This window comes from Microcaecilia unicolor, chromosome 6 (genome assembly GCF_901765095.1).
Source record: "Microcaecilia unicolor chromosome 6, aMicUni1.1, whole genome shotgun sequence".
NCBI lineage: Eukaryota > Metazoa > Chordata > Amphibia > Gymnophiona > Siphonopidae > Microcaecilia > Microcaecilia unicolor.
In genome coordinates, this window is record NC_044036.1 from 20,599,871 (window position 1) to 20,612,250 (window position 12,380).

The 12,380-nt window shown below is 45.0% G+C and overlaps 1 protein-coding gene across 2 annotated transcripts in view; it reads right to left on the reverse strand.

Annotated features, from left to right (window-relative positions):
- Window positions 1-12,380, reverse strand: part of SPATA6 (spermatogenesis associated 6) — a 121,406-nt gene that overhangs the window by 77,675 nt on the left and 31,351 nt on the right. Inside the window, exons 2-3 of one of the 2 annotated variants that reach the window (XM_030206968.1) lie at window positions 10,545-10,636; window positions 6,607-6,875 (exon numbers count right to left, since the gene is read on the reverse strand). In XM_030206968.1, the coding sequence (XP_030062828.1) occupies window positions 6,607-6,840 (234 nt within the window). In that variant the 5' untranslated portion in view covers window positions 6,841-6,875; window positions 10,545-10,636. The remainder of the gene's footprint in view (window positions 1-6,606; window positions 6,876-10,544; window positions 10,637-12,380) is intronic. The other variant, XM_030206967.1, reaches the window with a different exon arrangement.

Here is a 12,380-nt window from a genome sequence, read left to right on the forward strand (position 1 = left end):
TGTGCGTGCAAATACGGTCTTGTGCGCGCAACTTAATTATTTAACAAGCCAATCAGTGCCGATAATTGCCACTTAACAAGCAATTGTTGACACTAATTGGCATTAATTAGAATTTATGCGCACAACTGTCTAAGCGTATTCTGCAAAGTAATATGCATACATTTAAGGTGCGTGGAATGGGCGGGTCACGGACATTTCTAAAAACTATGTGTGTTGATATAGAATACACCTGGTCCACGCCTAATTTAGGCGTAGACATTTACACCAAGTTTTACTTGACGTAACTACCTGTGACTAAATTTAGTTGTGTGGATGGGAGCTAGGCATATTCTGTAAACCGGGTTTAATTTTAGGCATAGTTTATAGAATACGCCTAGGCAGGTTTTCTTGGCACCAGATATAGAATCTAGCCCAATGCGGGTAATATTCAGTCAGCTGCGGTCAGCGTTTTCTTAAATGCAGTGTTTCTGCTTGTTAAATTGTGCCCAGATATTCAGGTCAGGCCCTTTCTAGGTAGTGGCACTAAATATCCGGCTACTGGGAACTACATGGGAATGGGATTAGTGGGAATCCCACGGGGATCCCCTCCAGGTCCACAAGACTCCCATGGGGATGGATGCAGGTCCTGTGGGGCTGGACGCAGGTCCTGCGGGGTTACCACAGGGATGGACGCAGGTCCTGCGGGGTTACCATAGGGATGGATGCAGGTCCTGAGGGGATGGACGCAGGTCCTGTGGGGATGGACGCAGGTCCTGCGGGGTTACCATAGGGATGGATGCAGGTCCTGAGGGGCTCCTGCAGAAGTGTAGTGCCAGACCAGCCTACCTATCCTGTCCTTGTGCCATGGGAATTATAATAGCACTAAAAAGAATTAATGGATATGGTTGCTAGCATTGAAATCCCCATAAGCATTGAGAGGGGAAGTTATCAACGTGGGCTACTGTTGAGTTATTTTACAACAAGTTGGGTTATTTTAGTATAGAGGACGGACGGGGATGGAGGAGATTACTTGTGGGGATTGGCAGGGATGGAGATTACGTACGGAGACGGGTGGGGATGGAGGAGATTCCGGTGAGAATGGGCAGGGAGTGGAGTGGAGGAGTGGCCTAGTGGTTAGGGTGGTGGACTTTGGTCCTGGGGAACTGAGTTTGATTCCCACTTCAGGCACAGGCAGCTCCTTGTGACTCTGGGCAAGTCACTTAACCCTCCATTGCCCCATGTAAGCCGCATTGAGCCTGCTATGAGTGGGAAAAGTGCGGGGTACAAATGTAACAAAAAAAAATAAATCATGTTTTAGATTCCAGCGGGGATGGGTGTAATTTCTGTCCCTGTGCAACACTCTAGCTGGAAGTTACCCAGGTATCACCGAAATTCAACAACTGTACCCGGATAGCTGTCCGGTTAAGATTTTGCTGCCCTAAGTTAACTGGATAGTTTCCTGGCACCACTGCTGAATATTGCTGGCATCTGGACTGCCCTGACACTAACTTGATAGTACTGTGCCCAGATTATCACTGGCACTATCCAGTTATGTGATGCTGAAGATCTGGGTATGACCTGGTCAGCATCATGTAACTGGGTAGGAGCCTAAGGTAGGCACAAACAAGGGAAGAGCTTAGGCAGAGGACAACCAGGGTTACTTACAGAACACTGTACATTACCCCCGCTAATTCTACAAAAGATGCCAAAAATTGTGCTGCAAATTTGGGTGCATGCACAATTTAATTGAATAACAAGCTAATTAGCGTCAATAATTGGCTTTTTATCAAGCAATTATTGGCACTAATTAAAGTTAATTGAACTTTATCTGTGCAAATTTAGGTGCGGGATCCATGCCTAAAATTTACATGTGATTTGAAAACAGGGACGTGGAAATGGGTAGGTCATGGGCAGAATGGCCAGTCCAAGTGGTATAGTAAGTACCAATAAACCATAAACCATCTGCAAATTTAATCACCTCACTCATGGTTCCGTTAAACAGCACCGGTCCCAATAAAAATCCCTGCGGCATTCCACTATTCACCCTCCTCCACTCAGAAAAATGCCCATTTAACCCTAGCCTCTGTTTTCCGTCCAATAACCAATTCCTAATCCATAGAAGGACATTGCCTCCTATCCCATGACTGTTTAATTTTCTCAGGAGTCTCTCATGAGGAACTTTGTCAAAAGTTTTCTGAAAATCTAGATATACTACATCAACTGGCTCACCTTTATCCACATGTTTATTTATGCTTTCAAAGAATTGAAGCAAATTGGTGAGGCAAGACTTCCCTTGGCTGGACCCATGGTGACTTTGTCCCATTAAACCATGTTTGTATACGCGTTCCATCATTTTAATCTTTATAATAGTTTTCACTATGTTTCCTGGCACTGAAGTCAGGCTTACCAGTCTGTAATTTCCAGGATCACCCTGGAACCCTTTTTAAAAATTGGCATTACATTGGCCGCCCTCCAACCTTCAGGTACTACAGACGATTTTAACAACAGATCACTAACAACCAGTGGCATACCGAGGACGGGGTGGTAGGGGGCGGTCTGCCCCGGGTGCATGCTGCAGGAGGGGGGTGCATGGAGCAGCCATGTGGCAGGGGGGGGGGGGTGCATGGAGCAGCCATGTGGCTGTTGTCTCTGCCAGTTCCCTGCTCCCTCTGATGTTATTTCCTGTTCTGGGGCAGGGAACCAGTGGAGCCAACAGCCACATGGCTGCTCCCAACACCCCCAGGAGGTAAGAGCAATGCACCCGGAGTGGGGGTTTGGATGTGATGCACCGGGGGAGTGCTGCACCTGGGGAAGGTGTGCAGCAGTGATCCGACCAAGGAACACCACTGCTAACAACAGATCAACTATTTAATGGTTGAGTTCTTTCAGTACTCTGGGATGTATACCATCTGGTACAGGTGATTTATAACTCTTCAACTTGTCTATTTGGCTCAGTACTTCTTCCAGGTTCACCAAGATTTCTTTCAGTGGCAGGGCTTGAGCTCCCCACCACTCTGCTACTTCTCTCAATTCCGCACTGCCTCCTTAACATCTTCCAGTGGAAGGGCTTGAGCTCCCCACCACCCTGCTGCTTCTCCTAATTCCGCACTGCCTCCATAACACCTTCCTGTGGAAGGGCTTGAGCTCCCCATCACTCTGCTGCAGGCTCCAGCAGGTGTTTCTACAATGCAGCTCCCCTCCCCTTCCTCATCTGCTCATTGTTTCTGCTTCCTCTCTAGTGTTAGCCACACATATCTGTTTACACATGTGCAACCAAACAGATGCATACAGATTATCTGTCATTGAAGAGTCAGCCAGTCTGACTATCTTTCTTTGCAAAATGCACCTAAAAAAAAAATAAAAAGGGAATACAGAATCCTTTACTGGGAAAGCAAAGGTAAAACCAGTTTTTCATCAGGAAAAGAAAAATGACCTTCAGTCTTTAAGTGCATCATATTCTACATTTCTGTATCAAAAAAGACCACTGTTGGGATATATGATACAATATACAATTATACAAGATGGAAGTCCCTTATATAATAAATTTAAGCCTATCTTAAAAGTCCTGTCATGTCTAAAGGCATCAATATTCTGGGCATAGCACATAGTAGAGAAATAGAGCAGATTAGATCAGTTGGCTTTTCAAACAGACACAGCATAAATGCAATCATAATAATCTAAATCAATATTAATTAGAGTTCAATTGAATAAATTACACAATGTACTTTCAATTGCACAGTGTTGAAGTAGCAAAATGATGGATCTGATTTAAGAGAAACGATGATTCATAGCGAGATATAAACGCTGAACTGGGCCATAGGCTGGGGACTGGGACTGGCCTGAGCTTGTTAAACGTGCATTAACTTGACGTAATGCAGCGCTTGCAAATAAATAGTTGGAATGGACAGCCTGATGCCTCCTTCAAAAGAAAAAAATGCAACGGACTGCTTCAACTATCCCTCAGGGTAAGATAAAGATAGATCAGCTGATATTCAAAGGCAATTATCCAGAAAGAAGGTACTGCTTACCGGATAGTGCCAATGAGCAGAAGATAATGCTGTTGAATATTTAATCTGCCTTGGCATATCCAGACATTGCCAGGGTGGTCCGTAGTTGGAGCTTGGGCAGAACCTATGCTTCTTGGATTGTGTAAGATCATTGTCCAATCTGTTGTTTTGGTACTGAGACGGGGGGGAGGAGGATCGGAGGCGAGGCTGGGCATCCTGGAGTCGGAGGATGTGATAACAGCGGTGAGCGTATCTAGGTTTTTAAAAGGTTTGGACAAATTCCTGGAGGAAAAATCCATAATCTGCTATTGAGGCAGACATGGGAAACAACAGCTTGCCCTGGGCTTTGTCTGTTCTCTCACTACATATTGATCATTCTTTTTAGCTCTTTCCTCTCTTTTCTGCCTGTCACCCTCTCTTTCCCCCTTCTCCTCCTTTTTACTTTTCAGCTACCTATCAGATTTCCATCTTTTTCTCTCACCCACTAGCTCTCCCATTCCCCATCTCACTCCTTCTCCAGCCTTCTATCCCCTTTCATCTTTAATCTTCTCCCAATACAATATTTCTATCCTCTGTAATCATAATTCTCTCATCCATTTCCTTGTCACCTCCCCTCCTGGCCTCTCTCACATGGTTCCATTATTCCTAGCATCTTCCTCCCTCTACCTTTCTAGCCTAGCATCTGCTCCCTCTTTCTTCCCTACCCACCCTTGAAGCCTGACATCTTCCTGTCCCCTAGCATTTCTCCCTCTCTCTTCCCTCATTACCATGTCCAACATCTCTCCATGACTCCCATCTGCACCTGGATCCAACATCTTCCTCTTTCTCCCCTCTCCACTTCTATTTTTCCCTCCCTCTCATCCAACCCCATGTCCAACATCTCTCCCTCTGTCCCACTGTCCACCATATCACTCTCTACCTTGTGCCCCGGGTCCTATGTCACTCTTCTCCCCATGCAGCATCTCTCCCTTCCTCCCCTCTACCCCCATGTCCCTCGTTCACCCCTCTCACCCACCTCATGCACCATCTCTACATCCCCTTCACCCCTATATCCAACATTTCTCCCTCTCTTGCCTCTCTCCTCCTCCATGCAGCATCTCTCCCTCCCCTCCACCCCCATATGCAAGATTTCTCCCTTTCTTGTCCCCATTTCTTTCTTCCTACCCTCCAATCCCATGTCCAACAATTCTCTCTCTCTCTGGCCCTGAGCACCATCTTTCCTTTCCTTCACCACCCCACCCACAGCTCTCCCTCTCCCTTCCTCTCCTATGTCCAAAAATTATCCTTTTCTTTTCCCTCCCTCCCTCCTCTCCATGCCATGTCCAACAATTCTCCTTCTATCCTCTCTTCCTCCCTTCCATTGTCCATTACTTCTCTGGATCATCTCTTTCAGGAAGCATCTCGCACTTTAACGGGTCCCCAGTGGTGCCCACAAGCTGCCTGTCGTTAACCTGGAAGCCTCCTTTCTGCTAAGCAGAAACAGGACTTTGTGACAGAAAGGGTGGGACGTGACAGAAAGCTATCGGATTAGCGGCAGGCAGTGTGTGCGAATCCCTGCCGCTGCCATGGACCCGTTGAAGAGAGAGCGAGGCTTGATCAGAGAGAGACATATACAGCCCAGCCTGCTCCACTCCCCACCCCACCCCCTAAATCAGTGCTGTCAAGGGTGCACTACTGCTGGGTGAACCTGAGCCCAAACTGGGTGGGACAGGCCAACCCGTGGCTACGCCCTTGGAGCGCACCAGCTACCTATAAATGCATCCCATGGGACAGTCATGCCACAAAATAAATTTACTTCAGGCTATCATTTTGCAGAGAGACCAAACTGGTCCTTTATATAATGAACCTTTTCTGGAGATGGGAAGGCGGTAGAACTAGAGGGCATGACATGAGAGTGAAGGGGGGCAGACTCAAGAAAAATGTCAGAAAGTATTTTTTCACGGAGAGAGTGGTGGATGCTTGGAATGCCCTCCCGCGGGAGGTGGTGGAAATGAAAACGGTAACGGAATTCAAACATGCGTGGGATAAACATAAAGGAATCCTGTTCCGAAGGAATGGATCCTCAGAAGCTTAGCCGAGATTGGGTGGCAGAGCCAGTGGTGGGAGGGGGGGGGCCTGGTTGGGAGGCGGGGAGAGTGCTGGGCAGACTTATACGGTCTGTGCCCTGAAAATGGCAGATACAAATCAAAGTAGGGTATACACAAAAAGTAGCACAGATGAGTTTTATCTTGTTGGGCAGACTGGATGGACCGTGCAGGTCTTTTTCTGCCGTCATCTACTATGTTACTATATACACATTCTAAGCTCTTTTTAAACCATGTTCTGCCACATTTAATACTGGTATTGGTACAATATTAAGAAGCAATTATCCTGTTCTATAAGCTTTGAAAGAAGAGAAGGAGCAAGAAAGGGGTTTGATCTTGCTTGACTCAAAGGCAGACAGCATAATTTTACTAATGGCTAATTTTAACTTTTTGATAACCAAATATCAGGCTGAAGAGAGAAAGAGATCATACGTACGAGCTAAGAGGAAGGATAAAAATGTGTTAATCGTTTTTAGTAAAAGAGCAAGATTTGATCAAGGTCTGCATTGTCAACACGTTTGTCAAAAAACACGTACATGTCTGACTACAAATGGAGGTTTGCTGTGCGCTTCCTTCTTGAATTCGTAAGGGCCGAGGTTCAAGTGGGCCAACCGTTGTCTTGAATCCTCCGACAGTTCACACATTCGTCTCTTGGTGTACGGAGACGGAGAACGGGATTTGGAAGACACCGTGGGTTGCTCGTAACTTTTCGGGCCTAGGCTGCATGTAGTTTCTTCCCCAAAGGACTCCAGGCTCCCCTGAGCATCCATCTCCGGGGCTGTACAGTTGACGATGAATGGTCCACCTGAAGCAAATTTTTAAATAAAAGGGAAGAACAATGGTAGAGTAAAGTACAGTGATGGGAACAGAACAGCATACACGACGACAATGCGATGACCTACAGACATGTAAAAATAACAGAAATAAAAATAAGCTGAATACTCTGTTTCTGCATTCTGGAAAGCTCTCGCCTGAAATATGAGTCAAAATAAAATAAGAATAAATTACACAGTGGTTAGAAAAATATTGATCCTATTTCCAAGGGAGCTAATAGTCATCTTTCTAAATGTCACACTGAATTTTTTTTTTTTTTTTTTTTTGGCTACATGCCTCAAACTGGCCTACTTAAGTAATCATTGTGGCTTATTTATTTAGAATGTGTACTCGTAACCTTCCAACTTTTGCATCTTGCTTAATGGAAATTGATGCCGTGTTTGGGAAAGTATTAAAAAGTAAACTTTTGGAGGTGTGCTAGGAAATCTAGAAGCAGATATAAAATTCATATTAAAATATGTCCACAGCTATAATGCAAACTGTGGTTGCAGGTATGAAAATGCTGCAGAAGATTAGATTTGCCAACTAAGATTGCTAATTCAGACTTTCATGCCCCTTACATGTGTTATTATGTTTACATTGATACAGTATTCTAGGTTGGGGTGCTAATACAAAGATTCCCTGCCCCAGATGACTTACAGTCCAAGTAACATAGTAACACAGTAAGTGACAGCAGATAAAGACCTGAACGCAATGAAGGCAATTTGATAACTCCCTTATATGGTAAGGAAATCATGCCCAGCGTATCCCAGGATACACTGGGCAGGGCAAGGCACTGCCATTTTGAAGAGAAGGGACTGTGTTACTCCCTCCTCCATCATGGAGGTACAGGGGAGGGGGCCGCTAGACCGCCAGGGCAGGGAGGGGAGGTTCGGTTTGTGGCCACCAGGGATTTTTGGGGGGGGGTTATGGGGGCTGAAGATCCACCTGAGCCCTTGTGTTGCTGCCGGGGTTTGGCTTGAGGGGGCACTAGAACATCAGGGCCAAAGCGATGGTGGGATGGTGGGGGTCCCATGGACCTCCATCTCCTGCGTTTGACAGGTCCGCCTCGAGCATGCACAATTTCCAGCGCTACAGAAAATAATTCCGGTCTATTACAGCAGCATGCAGGTCCCTAGAGTAGTCTAGTGGTGGGTGCAGTGCACTGCAGACAGGTGGACCCAGGCCCCCTGTCTGTTAAACTTGTGGTAGAAACTGTGAGCCCTCCAAAACTCACCCAAACCCTACTGTACCCACATATAGGTTCCCCCCTTCACCCATAAGGGCTATTGTAGTGGTGTACAGTTGGGGTTAGTGGCTTTTGGGGGGCTCACCATACAAGATAAGGGAGCAACGGTGAGATGGTAAAGTCCACAGCAGCGCCCCTTAGGGTGCCCCATTGCTCTCCTGGGATGTCTGGGGGACCAGTCTACTAAGAATACTGGCTCTTCCTACATCTCAATGGCTTGATTTTGTGCATTTTTCAGTTGGATGTGTTTGGTTTTGTTTTTGAAAATGGACAAAAAAACATAAATGCACAGAGCACAAAAATATCTAGCAAATAGCCATTTTCAAACAAAAAAAAAAGTCATTTTTTTCTGTTGTGAAAATGGCTATATTCCCCGCTTGAATTTTGCATGTTTTGAGGAAAACGTCCAAAGTTGGACTTAGACATCGTATCGGAAATACCTCCTCTATGTAACTCTGTAAGTCTAAATGCTTTGAAAATACACCTGCACAAAGCACTTAGCCTTCCAAAGTTCCATAGAAACCTATGGAACTTTGGAAGGCTAAGTGCTTTGAAAATATGCCTTATGTCCCTCCTTTTGGACTTGTTCAGCTATGTCCTGCAGGTTGTTTGTGGAGCACAATTTTAAGCATATGTCATGCAAAGACTTTCACAGGTATCTCAGAAGCCAGCCAAAGTTGTTGAGGGATATTCGCTCTTCTGATAAGTACACTTGAGCCCAGACTCGGTCAAACTCTGGAAGTTTCTGAAAAGTAGATCATTATCTATTGCTGTACTGTACGTATGTCACTGTTTGACGTTTGTTCATTAACTAAAAACCATTTACACATTTGCTGTCATTAAGGGGCCCTTTTGCTAAGCTGCGTAAGCGTCTACGCACGTCCAATGAGCACCAAAATGGAGCTACTGCACGGCTACGACGAGGCTTCTGCGGTAATTTCATTTTTGCTGCACGTCCGATACTCGTCTGAAGAATATTTTTTTATTTTCAGACGCGTGGAACGGACGCCTGCTCAGTGGCATTTGGTGCTCGTAGGTCAATACTGCCCGGTTACCGCGTGAGTCTTTACCGCTAGGTCAGTGGCTGGCGGTAAGGTCTCAGACCCAAAAGGGACGCGCGGCAATTATCATTTTGCCGCACGTCCATTTTCAGCAAACATTTTAAAAAGGCATTTTTTTTTTACAGGCGCGCTGAAAAATGGATCAGCGCGCACCCAAAACCCGCGCCTACAGTACTGCAAGCCATTTTTCAGCACGCCTTTGTAAAAGGATCCCTAAATATTTCTTTAGCAAAGGTAATAACCATTTTTATTTTGTGGCCTCCTTTTTTGTCTCTGCAAATATGGTAACCCTAACCAGGGCTTTTTTTGACGGGGTACTTGGGGGTTCTGAGTACCGGCACCTTTTCCACTGTCTGCTAAAATTGACCCAAGGACCTGAAGTTTTAATGAAAGAGCTCAGGCTCTACACACCAATTCTGCTTTGTCATAGATTCTGTGACTGGTTGCAGGGGGGGCCTGGCTATTGTGGGTTGGGTCCCTGAGTGATCACCTCACCCCTGAAGGGTGGCCTAGCATTTGAGCACCGGCACCTCATTTGCTAGAACAAACGCACTGGATAAAGGGACCCACGTGTGGGTGATCAGGCCTTTGTGACATCACTGATGAGGTTGGCTGTTAGCCATTGGTGGAATGAGGCATTATGACATCACATTATCAAAAGTGAGCCAAGTATAGAATAATCAAGCTAATTACAAGTTAACAGTAAAATAACATGTCTTAACAATAGCTCATGTTGATAAGCCTCTAAATGAAAAAGAAATGCCTGTAGAAATCAAAATCACTGCTACATGTGATAAAAGCAGGGCTTTTTTTGAGGGGGTACTTGGGGGTACTGAGTACCGGCACCTTTTCCACTGTCTGCTAAAATTGACCCATGGAACCTAAGTTTGAATGAAAGAGCTCAGGCTCTACACATCGATTCTGCCTTGTCATAGATTATGTGACTGGTTGCAGGGGGCCTGGCTATTGTGGGGTGGGTCCCTGAGTGATCACCTCACCCCTGAAGGGTGGGTTAGTATTTGAGTACCAGCACATTTTTTTGCTAATAAAAACACACTGACCCTAACCCATGTTAACCTCAGTTCCCATATAAACATGAGTTCTGTGTATGCCACTGTTCCGAAGACCCCCCCCCCCCCCAGGGATATTCCGATACAGTTCCCTACTGTTTTGCTGTACTTGAGCCCTAGCAGATAGCAAGTTATTGAAGTAACCCTCAGAAAAAAACAGAACGAAGGGTACGATCAAAACCCGGTAAGAAGAAGACGGAAAGAGGCAGGAGCGTAAATCCTCTGAGGTAAGAATTACAGGCTGTTTTCAGATTCAAGGATCTCTGACAGTCCCCACTAACCATATATCAATCCAATTTCCTCCCCCAAGCCCAGGCTGCAGAATCTTGATTAAAATGTAATCAAGCTGTCCACCCATGTCAGCTGCTTCACTCTGTAAGGAAATACAAGCAGCATAAGCAACTTGATACAGAGCCTGAAAGTCCCATTATGAAATGAATAGGGGTGCGAATTTATACATGCAAAAGCCAATGGGAATTTTTTTTTTTAGGAAATACATCTCAGTTCATTATATCATCGACACAGTCCACAGAACCTCATTCTAATCTGCTTCTGCATTATTCCAAATGCATTATGCATGTGTTAATGAGGGAGACCGCAGAAATTTCTGGTTGGGGAGTAGTTCCCTGGAGGGTGGGGGGGAAGGAAGAAAAGCAATAATTAAACATCAAGGTCTAATAAGGGGGGGGGGGGGGGGGGGAAAAGGTATTAGTGCAGTAAATGTTACCTAATGTAGCAAACCATTTCTAATTTTAAAGCTTTTCCCTTTGTTAGCTTCAGACTTCAGTAAAGATAATTAGAAAAGACAGAACAGAAATACTGAATGTCAGGCGGATAACATTTGCATGTCTGACGATTCAATTACAGACAGTTATATTGCTTTTGTTCAATTAAGGCTTGCCTTTTTTTATTTCAATACATTTCTTTGTCAGAGGTCCTTTGTAATCTCACACTACATATGTTGCATTAAAAAAAAAGAAAGAAAAAAAAAGAAACCTTCAGAATTTCTAAAGCAGCCTCTCCAGTTGATGCTGTGTTGCCTTATTATTTATCTAAGGAAGTGCGGAGGGGCATTTTCATTATGGTGTCTAAATCCGATTTGGGATGTTTTAGGAAAAAACGTGAATGCAGTAGTGATCACAGCCATTTTCAGACCAGAAAAACGTCCGACTTTTTGTTCCAGAAATGGCCATTTGCTAGACGCTTCCGTGCTCGGTGCATCTATCTTTTGAGACCATTACAAAGAAAATGTCCAAGGGAAACACACACACAAACAACTCAGGAGGGGGGGCAGCATTCTTAGTAGACTGGTTGCACAGACATCCCAGCAGAGCAGGGGGCACTGCAGTGGACTTCATAAAAAAAGGTTCCAGATACACAGGACTTACAATCTAATTTTGTACGTAAGGCAATGGAAGGTTAAGGGTCTTGCCCATGATCATAAAGAGCAGCAATGGGAGTCGAACCAGAGTTCCCTTGTCAAGTCCGGTGCTCTGAACACTAGGCTATTCCTCTGGTCCACAAAAAAGCAAACCAAACTGACATGTAATTTCAAAAACTCAAACGAATAAAACCTTTCTTCCCGAGGGAAATATTTTGCAACTTGGTACAATCAATGGTACTAAGCCACCTAGACTACTGTACTGGAATCTATGCAAGATGCAAAGAACAAATCTTAAAGAAACTTCAAACTGCTCAAAACACCGTGGCCAGGCTTGTATTTGGAAAAACGAGATTAGAAAGCGCCAAACCCCTACGAGAAAGACTGCACTGGCTCCCAATCAAAGAACGCATTGCGTTCAAAATCTGCACTCTGGTTCATTAAATTATCTACGGCGAAGCCCCGGGATACATGACAGACCTCATAGACCTACCAACCAGAAACACAACAAGATCAACAGGCACATACCTAAACCTCCACCGCCCAAGCTGAAAAGGACTCAAATACAAATCAACCTATGCATCCAGCTTCTCCTATATAAGCACGTAACTATGGAACGCACTACCAAATGCCGTGAAAACAACGTTTGACCTATCAAACTTCCGGAAATCACTAAAAACTAACTTGTTCAAAAAGGCATACACTAACGATCCAACCTAAATGCCTGAACCCTGCA